We start from the raw sequence: 17,868 nt of genomic DNA on the forward strand, positions 1-17,868 counted from the left end.
TATATATATATATATATATATTATATGTAGTATGTATATATATATATATATATATATATATTATATGTATATATATATATATATATATATTATATGTATATATATATATATATAGGATAAGAAAATAATAATGGTCCTTTTTGTTGGACATAAGGCACAAATTAAGTTCACTCCATGACACTTTCTCAGATTACGTTCACTCTGTGCACACATGTGCTAGAATGGGCAGGAAATAGTGACTTTGAGCTGCAGGCAGTAGGGTTGAGTGTCCCTGTGAGTTTTTGTCTGTGAGCAAGAGAGTGAATAAGTGAGTGGACTGAGAGAAAGAGGTGGTTGAGGGAGGCGCTGGACCGTGAAGGAGCCGTGAAGCGGAAAGGGAGGCTGATGACTGTATTAGGTGCCATCCGTCTAAATGAGTGACCCTTGTCTAAAGCGCTATCGGGGAAGGTCCATGTGATCCCGGTCAACAACACAAACGATCCAGTTCGGAAAGCGTCAGCGTGGAACCAGACCTCATGACCTACCAGAAAGGGACGCCATTATGTTGCAACAACTCCCCCTTCAGCACCCATTTACAAGATCATCTAAGGCGCATGGCTAAAAAACATTCTGATCCATCACAAGACGCCAGTAAAAATAAAATATACCCATGTATTTATGATGAGAACAATTTGCTCACGGTCCTCTCCGCCTCCCTTTGAGTCAGAGCGAGGGGAAGAAAAGGAGGACACGTCACCTCCCATCATCTGGAGAAGACTTTCTGCTCAGAGCACTTAATCTAGAGAGCCTCCCAAGAGTGGCAGAGGGCAAGCCATTAAAGGCCTCCTGAAACACTGCTGATACTTTCAGAAGGAGACAGGAGACACGACAAAGGGAACATGTCAGGAAACTCCACCAGAGGATGTGAAACTCACTGCCCAGACTAAGAGTGTTAAGGAGCCAGATCAACTCCAGTGTAATTCAATAATTCATCTTTAATGGGACACTGATGCAAGGTATGAAGATATGTATACATGTCAGTTGTACAGGTAATAGAGACCATGGGCGGATTGTGAGACAATGGATCCCTGGGCTAAGTCAATCAAAAAGCCCTAATAAAGAACACTTTAGTTGTTTAGCCTTTTTTTGTAGTCGTTTTGCATCTCTTTGTGGTTGTACTGTGACTCTTTGAAGTCGTTTTGAGTCTATTTGGAGTTGCTTCAGGTCTCTTGGTCCTTCATTTGTGCTTCTTTTCTTGTCATTTTGTTTCGCCTTGGGGTTTTTGTTCCCATTTTCATAGTCGCTGTACATTTTTTGGGGGTAATTTAGTTGTTTTTCGCCTTTGCATTGTTTTTGTGAGTCTGTATTTGCTTTGCATCTCTTATGATTGGGGTCATTTTGAGTCTTTTGGGGTTATTTTCCAGTGTGTTTTTTGGGTGTTTGGTATCTCTTTGTCAAATCTCCTATACTGGTTGTTTCTCCCCTTTTTTGGTAGTTCTTATATGCCTCTTCCTGGATCCTTTTTGTTGTCACATTAAGTCTTATTGGTTGTTTTTATAGTCGTTGTGATTGTCTTTGTAGTCTTTTTGTTTTAATTTGTAGTCATCTAAACTACAAAACAACATTTAAATTTAACTTTAAACCATGACCAGTTGCAAAAGAGGATGTCTTGACCCCGATACAGGAACCACCACAATATTGTCTTTTCATCCAGAGGCTAAATCACCATGCTAATAGTGCACATTAGCATGCTAACACTTTAATTTAAATTCTGAACATGGTAAGTCTACACGTGTTAAACATCGACATGTTAGAAAGTAGATGAAGAGATACAGATTTTTGATAATATCCAATCTTCCTCTCTGTGACCCTGCTAAATGAGCCGGATCATCTCAATACAGGAAAGGATGTGAATACCAAGAGACAAATAACCTTTTGAGCCTAATCTTATAGTCCACCATTTGACTTAAAGGTCCCCTATTATACTGTTTTTCATCAATATATTATAGGTCTCAGATACAAAACATGTCTCTTTTTGCATAATAGGTGACTGTTAACTAAAGCAATTCAACCTCCTCAGTGAATGCACTATAATGTCATGAATATAAAAAAGTGGATAAGTTATTCTACAGTTGACTATGTATAAGAGTTGTGTGCATTTGCTCACTGTGTCGCCTAGTTTTCTGTGATGATGCGTATTGGTAGGAGTTACAAGGGGGGGAGGTGTTTGACAATGGTACGCTCCACTGGCTGATGTCCAATGACAGACTGTCGGCAGTAAGAGGGGAATGTTGCACGTTAGGCAGGTCAGCAGATGCTTGGCTGACAGTCAATGAAATATTCAAGTCGAGACACTGTTATCATGGATCTGATGTATGTAATGTCTCAGAAACAGACTCAGGGTAAGATCAAGAAATGTGTTCCTGAGGTGCAGGATGTCACAGGGACATCACATCACGAAACATGACATTTAGATCTAGCTTTGAAGCCCACCCATCTCAAACTAATCTATTCAAATCAACTGAAAGTAAAATAAAAAGTGTTAAATTATTATAACACAAATTGGAGTGTCTCAGGAACTCATTATTCTCTCTTTTAGAAAGAAGAATATAGATTAGTACTATCGAAAAATATGTTAATATTCAGCATAAAAGTAAGTACATTTATATATATATTTCTTCCGATTCAAGTATTCAAATAGTCTAGTCTGGCCCAGTGATAGTATTTATTAATGGTTTCCATTGCTAGCAAATTCTTCTTTTTTTTGGCTGTGTGTCTTCTATACAATGGTAATAGAAATACAGGAAGTAAGCAAAACTTGAATTCTGCTAACTTGCTTGTTCCTGAGATTTGTACTTTATCATATCAGCAGATAGATATCGGGTCGCTCATGATATCGAAGAAACTAGTAACTGTAGAACACAACTGTTTAATCCTTTTACATTACTGCCATCTACTGGAACACCCTGCACAATACAAGTATTACCTCCATAGTCAAGCTACACAGTAGCTACAGGCAATATAAACGCAAATAACATTTAAAAAAAGTTTAGGAATGAACAAATCAGAAACATGCTTAAATCATTAATAATATTCATGAGAACAGTCACACACACTGGGCTAGAGTTAGTTGGACCAACATTGACACTGCTACAGACACAACAGCACCAAATGGAAAAGAGAACTTTATTACAACACACATAGACACTATATATCCAGTCACTTTCAACACATTAGCTTATACAGAGTCCTGAAACCTGGGTTGCAGTGGATATGAAACCAGACCCCAAAGTATTGTCATTGTCAAAAACTAAATTCATGCCCATTAACATCTATTACCTCTGGACATTTCAAAACATACAGAGTAGATGGGAGCATGCCAGACTCTTAAAAAATCTCCAAAACTTTGCATAATAATGTACTGTACAAACTTATATTGCATATACTGCACAAAACCAACAAACGGCTCTCGCATTAAAAAACAGGTTTAGTATTCTGTAGTGCAGTGTTTCTCAAACTTTTTCATACCAAGGATCACATAAAAAAACACTCGCGGACCACCTAACTCCACAAATATCCAAAAACACATCGTTTTTCTAGAACAGACAAATCACCTGAAAATGGTACAAACAAGTGGCAACATGTGATGAAGGTGTTGCGCTGGGCTATATCATGCAATTGAAAGTGAAACTTAAGCTCGCTCCATTGCGGAGATATTCCTGCGAGAGTGCGGAAAACTTAAATACATTAATTTATTTCAAATGTGAAATGTTAGCAATATACTCACGGACCACTAGGGGGCGCTCACGGACCACCAGTGGTCCGTGGACCACACTTTGAGAAGCACTGCTGTAGTGGATGGTAAAATAACATTGGTGTAATACTAAAGGTGCATGATAAGTGTTTAATGTACTTAAAATAGCTAAGAGGATCACGCTCGTTTGAGTCCAAAATATATATATATTAAAAGAAAAAGTAAAAATTACCTCTTAATGCATTTTTGCTAAGGCAACCATGACAATGTTATGTAAAAGGAAGGCAAACAGTAACTGAGCTGCCATGTTAACACATGTTCTATGTACACACATGATGGAACAGGCCCTTCCTGCATTGGTACGAATAAGGTGTGTTATGTGAAGATTTACAACAAGTTATGGAAGCAAATGACACACATAGATACAACATGTCAACAATGAAGGAAGGTCTATTCAAATGGTGCTAGTGCCTAACGCACACTTAAAGAAATACTTCACCCACAACATGACTTTTTTCAGGTACTCACGCTGTATTACTCTAGAAGAGAATGAGTTTCTCCATTGTGAACGAGTAATCAAACAAAAAAAAGTCAATGAAATATAAGTAAATGGGAGCCCCTTTAAACAACATAAAAACTATACCAAAATATATATTTACAAACTCACCACTTCACGTTTTACTTTAAACTTTACCATTTAATACACTTCGGAATCGCTCGTTTTTGTAGAAGTGTATTACATTGTAAGGTTGTATTGAAATGGCATGTTTGTTTTAGTTTTTAATTAAGGAGCTTGATAAATAAGAATTGGATTTAACTACACAAGTTTTGTGAGCAAAAATATATAATTTTGATGCTGTTAAATGCAGCCCCATCTACTTCAATTCATCAATACCTTTTCTGTTTGTTTATATCCTTTTTGCCCAGCTGGCACACAACAAAATAAATAAAAAGACTTTACCTTGAGACTTTACACAGGGTGAGTAATTGGTATACTAATGGTCAATCTGTAGGTGAAATAGGCCTTTAAAATGGATGATATACAAACTAAAGTCGAGGGATAAGCATACTCCAACGCACCTTCCAGTGAGGCACAGGCATTGATCTTGGCTTTTACATCAGCAGCACCCAATACATTACAGACACTCATTGGCCAAATCATGCTTGGAATGGATCCAGCACAAAAACAAAAAAAAGTCTAGCAAAGTACCATGACAAGGTCATTAAAATCACACACATGCACTGAATACATACCATTGGGGAAAGTGAGAGAAAATATGTAATGTTATATTTTTCCCTATTGCATTAGATGTAGACATTTCAAAATAAGCCACCTTTAAGACATGAAACAAATATGAAACACTTAAAAATCCATACCCCAGACCATTCAGTTGTATCATTACGTTGCACGCCACAGCATTAAACACTGCCATGGGTTTCTATTGCACACAATCTAACACTAACCCCTAACAGCGGTTAGGTAGCAGGTTTCCAAATAACTGGTCTGAGGTACCTAAATAAAGGAAAGGCATTTTATACAGCATCCAACCAGTTCAAACAATCTACAAAAGTTGAATAATCTGGATCAACTGGAAGATTTCATGTGGCACAATGCTGTTGAACTGATCTTATCTCACATTGTGGTTGTAAAATACATCTTTTGGATATACTATACATACTTTTCATAGTATGAAAATAGATTAAATGGATCTTAAATTTGCTCAAATTAAAAAGGAGGGGGAAGGAAGAGAACAGCAACACATTTACGCTGTCAGATTTCTCATATATTTACAAAAACAAAAGGATTTTGAATAAAAAAGTATACATCTAGGAATATTCCTCCGGCAGTTGACGCGATGCAGAGGATCCTTTCAGCCTCGGGGTAAAAACACTGTTTCTATAAGACGAGATTCAGCGCACGCACAAGGCAGCGTTGTGTTGCTGTGACAGGTGACTGCTTTCCTCGGAGGAGCTCCTCTTTGCACGAGATTGTTCACTTTGTACATTGCTCTGTGTCTCCGGGAAAATTTTGCCAGAGGATGGAGGACCTATAAGTTCAGGGGCATTGTGGGAACATCGAGACCTTTTAAACGGAGGAGCAGGAGCAGCAAAGTCCACTTTGGAGTCTTGCTTTTCGAAGACATCCAGTGAACAGTCCGAGGCGTGCGGGGCGGCCCTCGCTGAGCCACAGAGAGCCGCTTCATAGAGCCCGAATGCCTGCTCCAGAGCTGCAGAACTTCCTTTAAAGGGGGAGGCAGCTGCATCGCTCTGCTGGAATAAAGAAAGAACTATTGTTAAAATGTCCTTATTATTTATCACATTTAAACACTTGTTCTTACACATTTAAATTCATTTAAATTGTGTTGTTTTTGTCAAAAAAAGGTGGCTTTAGATTAGATGAATAAATGAGACCAACAGGTGAAAGCTGGGACAAAGGGATGAAGACTAAAGCAATGGAAATGAACAACCGTTCATAAACAATAAAGGGTTTGAATGTATTCAAATAATCAGGTAACTGTCAATAATGTAGGCTGTAGATGAACATTACAAATATGACTTTGATTTTAAGTTAAGAGTTCTTGACTGCCTATTGCAATACATTCTTTGAAGCTATTTGCTACCAAATGTAGCGATTCTGAAATCGAGGTTAAAATCGTAACGTTTTTTAAAAATGTTTTTATTCTATTTTATCTACTTTGTATTTTCTTTTATATATAACGTAACTCTTGATTATATAACCTTCTGTTTAGTAAGTCATATGTGCTTTGTCACGTCTTTTAATCATATTTGATAAGCTTTCTCTTTTTTCAAGAAAAGCCCACTTCATTAAGTGAAAATTAAAGGAAATAAAATGTCTATTACAGAAAAACGCTAAAGCTGGATATTTGGGAGGTAAAGGCGTTCTCAGGGCTTTCAAAAGGTTATAACAGTCTGTTGTTGTTATTATGTGTTATTAAGGCACATTTTCAAAGAAATTCCCTGTCCTCTTCAAAGAGTAATGGAAAGTACAGATTTTGTCTTCAGATTTGAAATAGTCAAAAGTATTCTTTGTGCCATTTGTTCATTCCATTGCAATGCAAGAAAGCCATCAACTACATTATGGTCCTATTCCTTGATAACTATATAGTATGAAATGAATACAATAAAAAATGAAAAAAAGGGGGTGACAATCAGAATACGGTTAAGGTTGCACGAGAACCTTTTTTTTTTTAAAAGCCATGTTCATGTCACTGTCTCCCTCTACTGGCTAACAGGGGGAATAATGTTCAAGATGGCACAATTGTAACAATCTTGGACTAACAAAGTAACTTCACGTTTTATTATTGGCTTTATCCCTTTCATTTACAAATATTGGACCACAGATTTAAAGAAATAAGTAATTTAAAGTTCTTTCAGTCCAGTATCAATCCCATTGTTAATAATGTTATCTCAGTGCTAGCATGGATAACACTGGGGTATCAATGCTAGCAATGTAAGGGTCAGTGACTGACATTTCACTACATGTTCAATAGCGGCTTTGGACACTTTAAAATAGTTTACATAACTCAAATGTTGGAATAATAAGATATAATAATCCAATAGAAGCTTTTTTACGCTCTCTGGCACCTAATTTACATTTGTACACACAAAAGGTTCCCATTGTGAAATAAATCATCATCATTGTGCGTAAGGAAATGGTCAGAGGGCCCCCAGGCTCCCTTTTGCTTTTGTAAGTTGAATATCACTATAATGATAATATAATTCATTGCTGAGTCATAATTCTGAAAATGTTATACATTTATTTTAGCAGCAGTCACCTCACTACCACTCCAGGCACGGCCATCCCTCATGATCTTCTCCATATATCTCATCTTCTCCAAAAAACATGTCATCCTCATCATGCTCCTCCTGTTGGCCGCGGAAACAAAGAGTGACGTGTTGAAAACCACTGGTCCACTGTCAAAGGGGCTGCAATGACCTCAAGAGGTGACTACAGTCTTTAATCTTTTTACCGGTCTAAGTATTAAACAAAATGACAATAAAAAAATGGACTGGAATATATATCAAAAGGACAATATGGTGGACAGCGAACGACATACAAACAGTCAAGGGCTGCACAATTAACTGTAATGGTATAAAAATCGCAATGTTAACTAGTGCGATATCCAAATTGCAGTAAAAACAATAGTTGGTCAAAGCTAAATATGTACAAATATCTGAAGTATTGTGGAACTGCAGAGAAGTTCTGGCCTACAAATTGCAATATGAGTCAAAATAATTGTATTTCGTTTTTTCTTTTCAAAATGGTGCAGCCCGTAAACACACATAAATGCTGCATGAGGAGGATGCAGCAGAGATATGGCACTGACCTGTGGGACCACACATGTGTTGTAGGTGGTTCCTGGGAAGGGAACGTGGTCCATTCCTGTAGACATGTCCACCACGATCTCGTCTCGGTGCATGGGGATGGGCGGGCCCCCCCGCTCCTGTAGGGCCAGGACAATAACCGTAGTGTTGTCTGCACGCAGCATTCGCTCTTTCCAGAAAAGGAGTGCGGTGCAGCCCAGCCGGCGGGCGCAGGACATTCCCTTTGGTCCCTAAAAAGCAAAAAGCAAATTATTTTAAAAATCCTCCAAAGAGCCCAGGCTACAACAAGTGTGAAGATGTTGATCCAGCCATTTTCATACTGTCAAACTATGTTAAGAATGTATAATAATCCCATTCCACAAAGTCTTACAGAATGAATATATATCATGACACTTTCCCAGTTGATAACTTCATTTCCGAAGTTTTCTGGAATGATATGTTTAAATATGCAAATAAAGCATTATACTATCATTTGACTACATTTCAGGAATAGAAATGTAAATCTTTAGAGGAAGCAAGTTTCCTTTTCTGATTTCCCTTTTATTCAAAGATTATTATGGGGGAATTTTAGGATATTTTTTTTTATCACATTTCAGAAAATACTGTCAAAATGCATTATATAAATCAGGCATAAAGAAAGAAGTTAAGTATGAGAAAACCATTTGACCTTTAAAATATATTTGTAAAAGTTAATGCATTTTGAAAGGCACTACGAAGGATTGGGGGTTAAAATGTGAACTAGTACATACACTGCCCGTCCCCAAAAAAAGTTGCACACTCTAATATTTCATTGGATCGCCTTTAGCTATCGTTTCGATATGCTTCTGCAATGTCAAAACATTGAATTCGGTCCAGAGTTGCATTCATTTTCAGCCAAGATCTTGTATTGACTCCTGGCATTGTCATCTTCAAATATGCCCGTGCCATCAGGGAAGAAAAACTCCATTGATGGAAAGATATGGTCATCCAAAGTAGCAACTTTGTGTATTGATGTGGGTTGTAATGAAAACTCTCACCGTGAAGACCTCTGTAACATGTATGATTTTATTGTGGGAGCTGTATGTGAAGCCAGTGGACCGTGCTATACCTACTCTAGGAAGAGACACAACGTCAAGCCAGGGTGGAATAAACATGTGGCTGATCAATACGCTGAAGCCAATAATGCTTTTGGGGCCTGGGTCTGGGCAGGAAGGCCCAGAGAGGGGCCTGTCCTGAATCTCAAAAAGTGTACAAATGCTAGATATAAATATGCAGTTCGTTATGTCAACAAACATACAGAAACATTGAGAGCGGATTCTATGGCTGAAAAGCTCCTTCATAATGATGTGACTGGCTTCTGGAAGGAGGTGAGAGCTCTGAACAGGGCCAGCACATCGTTACCATGTACCAGAGGGAGTATCTGGAGTCGATAACATAGCTGAGTTGTGGAGGCAACATTACTCTACTATACTTAATTGTGTTAAAAGTGACCCCTATAAGGTTGGTAATGTTGTGAAAAGTGACACAGTGGGAATCACAGCTCATGAGGTTTATCGAGCAATTGCACAGCTAGCTGATAACAAAGCAAGCGGCTCTGACCGAGTCACTGCAGAGCACCTTAAACTGGCAAGCCCGAAGGTTGCAGTTCTTCTTGCCATTTGTGTTACCGGCCTCATGACTCATGGTGTGTTGACGGACTCCATGTTGACTGTTACTTTGGTCCCTGTCATTAAGGATAAAGCGGGCAAGGTAGGGAGCTTGGATAACTATAGACCAATTGCTCTAGCCAGTGTGTTATCTAAAGTCCTGGAAAGAATTGTGTTAGATAATAATAATAATAATAGATTTAATTTGTTAGCGCTTTTACAGGTGCTCAAAGACGCTTTACAGATAATAGTGAAGATAAAAAAAAGAGAAGAAAGGAACAACAAATAAATATATAGTTAAAGTCAAATAATAAAAAAACAATCACACATGAAAAGCCAGATTGAAGAGGTGAGTTTTTAGATTGTGTTCTTATTTATGTACCTCAGAGAACCAGTTTGGCTTCAAGGCTAAGCATGGTACTGAGCTATGCATCTATGCTTTGAAGGAAATGGTAGAAACATATAGAAGACAGAATTCCAGTTCTGATTGGTTTAATTGATGCCTCTAAGGCTTTTGACCGAGTTAACCATCATAAACTGTTTTTAAAATTGAGATAAAGGGGTGTGCCCAACAGTATAATTAGGATCCTGGCTTATTGGTATGCCAACCAGAGCATGCGGATAAAATGGGGGAATGCAGTTTCGGCGCCATTTGGTGAAGGTAATGGAGTCCGCCAGGGGGGGCTCCTCTCACCATGCCTTTTTAATATCTATATGAATGATCTATCAGATGATTTAAGTGTCTGTAAAACAGGATGTGTGATTGGTAATGTGATTGTAAACCATCTTATGTATGCCGATGATTTGGCTATTGTTTCTCCTAGCAGTGCTGGATTTCAACAGTTGCTAAATGTGTGTTCTGATTATGGTGTCCAATTTGATGTTAAATACAATGCTAAGAAGAGCGCTGTAATGATCTGCAGAGCAACAGGGGATAAGAACCTTGGTTTTCCAACATTCTATCTACCAGGACAGGTGCTGTCTGTTTGCTGTAAAACTAAGTATCTGGGACACATCATTACAGATGAAATGGCTGATGATGATGATGACATGTATAGACAGCGGCGTGTCTTATATACACAAACTAACATGTTGGCTAGAAAATTCTCTTGGTGTTCAGATAAGGTTAAGGTGAACCTCTTTAGAGCTTATTGCACTCCTCTCTATACTGCCCCCTTGAGGGTCAAGTATAAGAAGGCGAGCCTCCAGAAGCTCCAGGTTGCTTATAATGACTGTTTGCGTATACTGCTTAGAAAACCAAGGTGGTGCAGTGCAAGTGAAATGTTCTGTAATGCACGAGTCAACACGTTCCATGCTCTCTTGAGAAATCTGATGTACAAATTCATCTGTCGATTGAATGTTTCTCATAACTCTGTCATTATGCTGCTTTCAAATCCGTGTCTCAGTGCTGTACGATACCAGTCACCTCTGTGGAAACATTGGTATAACTGCCTTTTTTTAAATTTATATTTTAGTGTTGTATGTCTTTTAATAATGGACCAAGAGTCTCTTCAAATAAAAGCTGATGATGATTCAGTATATTCAGGTAGTCAACTGACCTCATTCTTTGGGAACATAACGCTACTGAACCAAGATCATAATACTGCCCCCCCAGGCTTGTACGGTAGGCACTAGGCATGATGGGTACATCACTTCATCCGCCTCTCTTCTTACCCTGATGCGCCCATCGCTTCTGGAACAGGGTAAATCAAGATTCATTGATTTGGTTTTAATAATGCGTTGGACAGTTCTTAACCCGATTATAGTAGCCTCGAAACTGATTAACATCCTTTCCACGACCACAGGATATGTCTTCCGACATGGTTGTTTAAGAAATGAGAAGCTAAACACCACAACAGCTAGGATTAAATAACTTGTTGCCAGCTGAAACATAGTATTCCCTGCAGTAATTATCCAATGGAAGGCTCCTAAAGATTGGCTAAGTTAAATCCAGTTGGTGACTTTTTTTTTGGACGGGCAGTGTATGACCATGAAACTAACCAGTTTAATGCTTACAGTAAGACCAAATGTAATGCTTTTTTTTGCTGAACCTATACGATATATACGGATGCAAAATGCAAATAGACAAAGTGTAGTAAAATACACACAAAGCGCAACGTATATTGCAACTTCCACAATTACTTACAACCATTTTGTCGTGGCTATAACACATATTGACAGCATTCTTGGGCGGCATCATGTTCCACAGTCCGTCACTGCCGAGGATGATGAACTGATGCCGACTGGGGTCAAGGGTCATCATGGTTGTATCGGGCTCTGGAGAAACCACAAATTCCCCGCTGTAGAAATCGTAGCTCCAAAGATCACCTTTCAACAGAAAACTAAAAGTTATCACCTCTGGAGGAACAAAAGAGTACTGCAGGAATGAGTCCTAAAACACGGGAATGAGTTAGCATTGAGGCACCTCTGATTCGCTTGTTTTTTTTAAAGGGCTATTGGTTATAGGCCTGAAATGAGTTCTATGCACTGGTTAACAAAAGCTTAGAAGATTTTCACATTTTGTTCTACAACATAAAATACATCAGTAACTTCCTCACTTGTGCATGTCTGAAGCATGTCATAAAAAGGGCAGTTACTAACAAGTGGCTAATTGAGACTACTAAATGTCACCATGTGAAAAATTAGCCGCGTTTAGCTTAGCGATGTTGACGTGAACACATGGCACCTTGCTGTAGTTATTTTATTGCCTAACGTTAGCTTTTTAATTCTTGAAATCGCATTAACACTTCAACTTTGTTTATTTGTGATAAGTGTTGTTAATATGTGGACATTTTACTGCTAAACTAAACGTGTAAATATCTTAAACCTGTTTGCCGCAGAGATTATTTCTTGCAATATCCCCAAAATCAGATGGAAAAATTATATTCATTTTGTCGAGGGAGCCCTTGCTATGCTAACTTCTGGGTGTGCTGACAAAAATAACCCCTCCCTGAATACTCATATCATCAAACTAACAGTGCGGACACTCTAACAAACAAACAAACAACAACAACAAACTAACTAACAACAAACAAAGGGTGTGATCTTTACCGAGGGATCGGGCCACAGCCAGGAAGGGGATCTGGTCAATGACTGTGCTCCTCCTCACGGGACCGTTATGGGTCAGCCTCGGCCTCTTCCACACTACACGGTTCACACCAGATTTCTTCATAACGCTACAGAAAAACAACAACATTTGATACAAAGCCTAGTTTGACAGGTAATACAGCAACGATATAAGGAACAATAGGCGGAAAAAAACATCTGCCCTGTGTAGCAATGTTTTTCAGGATCAGTAAATGCAATCCAACATTCAGAGAAGTGTTTTATAAGGTCTTGTCACAAATTCACCTGCCACCCAGCCGCTCGATCCTTTCTTTTTCCTTAGGAAGCTCAGGTTTATGGTCTTGTGTTATTTCAAGTGCCTGGAGGGTTATATCAGAGTCATTTTCTCGCACTCCAACCACCACTGCCGAATCCCCCACATGGGCCACATACATGTGAACCCCGCGGATCACAGTCACGCTGGCTGTGGTGCCTGATGTGCTGGGCAGGCCGGTGATAGTCTTCGGCCATTCCGCTGTAAAGGGAAAAGATACATAAAAAAAAGAAATGTTAACTCCATGATTCAATGTGGTCAAAGTTTGTAAGCGGGGGAACAGTGTCCATTATGAACAACAAGTGAGGATAGGTCTATTTTGTAATGATGGAAATGCAAAATAAAGGTTATTTAGGTATGGGAAAATATAAAATTATCATGGCCAACTATCCGTTTTACCAAATTGCACAGGTGCTCAAAACTATAAATGGCACTATATTAACTGGAATTACTTAGCCGCACATTTTGTTCAAAGGCAAATAATTGTTATTGGTTCAGATAGGAAACCCACTTTCTTTTCTTCCCATTTTTTACATCTTTCTAGTTAAAAAACATCTTTCAATTAAGGTCAACAACATACATCTAAATAACCCACATTTTTGTACGTTTACTATGACTGTGAGCTACACAGCTTTTTCAAGTCTCTTGTGAGAATATTGACAACTATGCCATTAATTGTTATTCACCATAATCAACTTATTGTGGGTGATTTATATCGTAATACAATCTTAGTTTGTTCCATTACTATAAAATATACTACAGATGTTGCCAGTCACAGATCAGAGCTGTTCCATAAGTCATAATGAGCACATAAACCAGGCTTACTTGAGTAAATCTGCCATATTTTGGGAGAAATTCGGTTTCATAACAAAGGATTAAAAAGTTTGACACCATGTTATGAAATAAAAGCATCCCTGCTATGTTAGGCTAGTGCTGTCATATTTTAATTCAGGTTAAACCAGTATTACATTCTAGTAAACAGACTGCAGTAGGCTACTTAACCACTGCACATATTTCCAACTCCTTTAGTCAGTCAGTCAGTCAGTCAGTATCCATTTGTAATCTACAAAATGTTAAACATGTTTTACTTCATAGTGTGATCCGAGCTTCATTTGTGATGTGTTGTGGTCTGATTATTGATTTACATTGTAATTGGCTGACCAGTATCCAAGATTGGGCATCATACAATTATCCGCATGTGACACAGTTAGGTAATGCAGAGACGATGACAGTTACAATGATATGCAATTTGCAGCAGTAAATATGGAATACATAATACACGTTAGCTTACGTAGCTCTTTCCACATTGCATGGTGACAGGCGATGAAGCCTTTCTTGAGAGCAGCACACACTTCACTGTGATCCTTCGACCAAAACCCCCGCTGCCTTTTCAATATCCCCCACAGATTCTCTCTGGCGAAATGTGCCGCTTCTCGACCCCCGTGGCCATCAAAGACAGCGAAAAAAGCCACAGACTTCCGAGTGTCGACAGCATGCTCCGAGGTTTTTCCCTCTGTGACCGGTGCGCTGCTGTTGTGACTGTCCTCATTAGATACACTCTCTACCCACATTGCAGAAACCGGGCCGGACTCGGCAGCAGCGTCCTGGTCGTGAGTCTCATTTTCAGTCTGTTTTGTAGCTTCACCCTCCGCCTTTCCCTGTCCTCCATGTCCCTGCGTTTTGGGGTAATCTTCGCCTGTCGTCGGCGACTGAGTCGGCTCATACTCGATTCTAATATCGACAACATCCTCCATGTATTTCCTCCCCCCTTGCTCCGAAAATGCACTCATACGAAATATTATTCCCTCTTCCATGATTGAGAACATATAATGTTATATATCTATGAAAGGGCACATGTAAGCTAATTTTAGCTTGCAAGCTAAACCTTTTAAAACCGTGTTTGCCGCGACTGTACAGCCGAAGGCTTCCTTCCTTTTTGTTTATCTTCTCCGAAACGTCCCGCTGTACGTGATGACGTGCTTGTTTCCCAGCTGCAAGTATGTATGGAACGCCGGCTACTTTGCTGCCTTCGTGGGCGCTCTAAATAATTGGAAATTGCAATCTCATCACATTACAGACCACAAAAAACTCTCGAGTGTGGCCCTTTTAACCTTTCAATCAAACGCTTGATGACATAATCCACCATGTGTGATACAGTAATCCAAATTGCTTTAATTTCGCTTTCGTATGGAAAGGTATAATGTCAAAATAACTTAACCTAAAATAGACTCAAACAAATTAAGAGACCTTAAAGGTAGGGTAGGTAAGAATGGAGAAACCAGCTCGAGTGCGCCAGCATTTGAAAGTACACAGCCGAAAAAAATCTGCCCCTTCCTTCAGACTTCATTATGCTGCGTGCGCTCACAGCGGACGCGATGCGATGTTTGGGGGTGGCGCGATTACATGTAAAGTCAATAGGCTTGTTTGAGATTATATGAGGTGTGATTAGTGCCAAAGAACAGATAACTAAGCTAACTGAGCGGAGAACTGACATGTCAAGGTGCGCCAACGCCTCCATCAATTTTGAATGGGTTGACGTAGAATACAGGCGATGTCACGACGATGTCAGACGTCACGGCGACGTATCATAGGTTCGCTCAAAGTACGCGCTCACGCGGCGACGGCGCAGCTTAGAAAGCGATATCTTAAACTTTGCGCGTTGATAACATGCGTGTGGATAAGCGCGTGAATAACGCACGTCTCGCCTCCCTTAGCATTGTATAGCATTATCCTAGCATTATTGGTCGAAGGATTCCGCTCCTAGTAGTTTGGAGAGTGTTATGGTACACTTTTTCATCGGCACAGTATTGGTATCAGAAGAGAGGGGAATAATTAATAATCATAAGTATGATAATATTTGCTGGTGTTGTAGTACTCGAAACCGGTCTCCAGACCACTTTTTAATGGTATTGGTCTTATCTCGGAATCGACTGAATTTGGTCTCATTCTTGTCTCGGTATCGGACCTTTAGGACTCGAGATTTTATGTCAAGACCACGGCTGGGGCTGGTGATGTGATCCGGTTCCGGTTTCTGTGGCATGTTTCGATTGCCAGTTTGTGGCTTGTATGTCTTGTGAACGCAACGCTGGCATAATATGATGTGGCCTGCTGACATGACCTCTAATAAACACACAGGACTAAAATAATACGTGTTTAATTCAGCCCAGATACGGTGACTGCAGGCCAAATCCATTAATGCGGCATATATTGAAGTTGATGTTCAAAGTTGCACCGGTATGAGGCGCAGTGAGAACCACGCACCTGTCAGAATAGCGAATGGGCACATTAGAATTTCAGGAGAATAATGAAGATGTGATTGGTTGTTCCACTCTCCGTTTCTCACGAGAACAGCGCGCTGCTGTTTACATTAGTGTGGACTGGACCGACTGAAACTGACGGCAATGGTATGTGTGTGTAACACAAACATAATAAGTAATTGGATAGTGTTTCTCAAATGAAGGGGGAAAATAAGAAAATAAAGTAATGTTTTAAGACTCAGTGCGAGTTATTACTTTCTTCCTTTACTTGGCATTCTTCAAAAATACACAGACATTGCAGCACATCGTTTCACGTCTTTGTACAGCCTTTCTCAGCAGTAGAGTAATGTGTTGGTGAACCTTGGTTTCCCCCTGACAGCTCATTTAAAGGTATACTCAATTCAATTCAATAGCTTTATTAGCATGACCTCAGTTACATATAGTATTGCCAAAGCTCTGTATAGTTGCAACATCTATACAAAATATATATACAATATATATATACTCCCCCTTGTGGCCAAAGGGGGACACAACTCTTGTCTTCAAATGTATGCTTGAGTGCAGCAAAATGTAGCTCAGTGACTATTTTGTCAACTAAGCATAAAACAATACATATTTTAGTAAACGGGACATTATAATCTCCGCACATTAACTCTATGTTTGCCTCTGCCATGGTGCCAAAATGAAACAAAATAATATAAACAATATAGGGGTTGCTTCTTCTCTGAACATCTATGTATACTGCCACCCTCCATATCAAATAAACCATGAACAAATACATAAAGTCGTGTTCACTGCAGCGATCTATTTCACACACAAAACTATGAAAACTTGGTGATATGGCGTTTTCTCCTGGAGAACAAGGGAAGACAGGCTTCTCCTGTTTTTTCAGCCTCTGTTATCATTTTGATAAATTAAAAATATATATTCTTGTTTGTGGTTGTTTTTGCGTTCAGGGCCGTTTTTGCGTTCAAGAGGTGTAACATTATTTTAATACCAAAACTATATTGAAATAGAGTCAAGCTTGAACAGCAACTAGTAGCTGTAACATTACTGGGTTATTTGGTGATAACAACCAAAGTAAAGTAACTTCAGACGCAGACGTCACGTAGCTTCTCAGACGAGAGGGGTGGCGACGAGAGTGTCACGCTAGTTCTCTCGCGGCATAGTTCACGTCAGGGTAGGCGACGATCGACACGATTGTTAGACCCTCCATAAAAAAGCGGGCAAAAATCCTTGATTATGCGGGCTAAATTCCTTGATTATGCGGGCTAAAATCCTTGATTATGCGATTAAATATGCGGGGTTTTTATGTGATTTTATGCAGTGAAATTGCGGGAAGTTGAGAAATATGCGGAAAGTTGCGAAATATGCTAAATATGCGGGGAAAAAGAATAACCATTTTTTAAAATATTGGACTGTCTTATTTATTCTCTCTCACACACAACCTGCCACTAACGTTAAACCCCTTTACTATTCAATTAAACACATTCAATGTTTATTTATTGTAAAAGCAATTGGGCTATT

The 17,868-nt window shown here is 39.2% G+C and overlaps 1 protein-coding gene across 4 annotated transcripts; it reads right to left on the reverse strand.

The window, feature by feature from the left end:
• Positions 1-3,151: 3,151 nt before the first annotated feature.
• Positions 3,152-15,018, reverse strand: LOC104955023 (protein phosphatase 1D-like). Of its 4 annotated transcripts, none has more exons than XM_010782249.1 (7): positions 14,376-15,018; positions 13,057-13,285; positions 12,757-12,881; positions 11,852-12,033; positions 8,083-8,310; positions 7,531-7,621; positions 5,915-6,001 (listed from the first exon to the last, which is right to left on the reverse strand). In XM_010782249.1, the coding sequence occupies exons 1-6, from the start codon at positions 14,908-14,910 to the stop codon at positions 7,535-7,537; spliced, it is 1,386 nt and encodes a 461-aa protein (XP_010780551.1). In that variant the 5' UTR covers positions 14,911-15,018; the 3' UTR covers positions 5,915-6,001; positions 7,531-7,534. The 4 variants fall into 4 exon arrangements, with proteins under 4 accessions (XP_010780549.1, XP_010780548.1, XP_010780551.1 ...); XM_010782248.1 differs by having other exon boundaries at positions 5,920-6,004; XM_010782247.1 differs by lacking the exon at positions 7,531-7,621 and having other exon boundaries at positions 3,152-6,001.
• Positions 15,019-17,868: the final 2,850 nt, after the last annotated feature.

The sequence above is a fragment of the Notothenia coriiceps genome, unplaced genomic scaffold, assembly GCF_000735185.1.
Source record: "Notothenia coriiceps isolate Sejong01 unplaced genomic scaffold, NC01 NC01_scaffold00024478, whole genome shotgun sequence".
In the NCBI taxonomy this organism is placed as follows: Eukaryota; Metazoa; Chordata; class Actinopteri; order Perciformes; family Nototheniidae; genus Notothenia; species Notothenia coriiceps.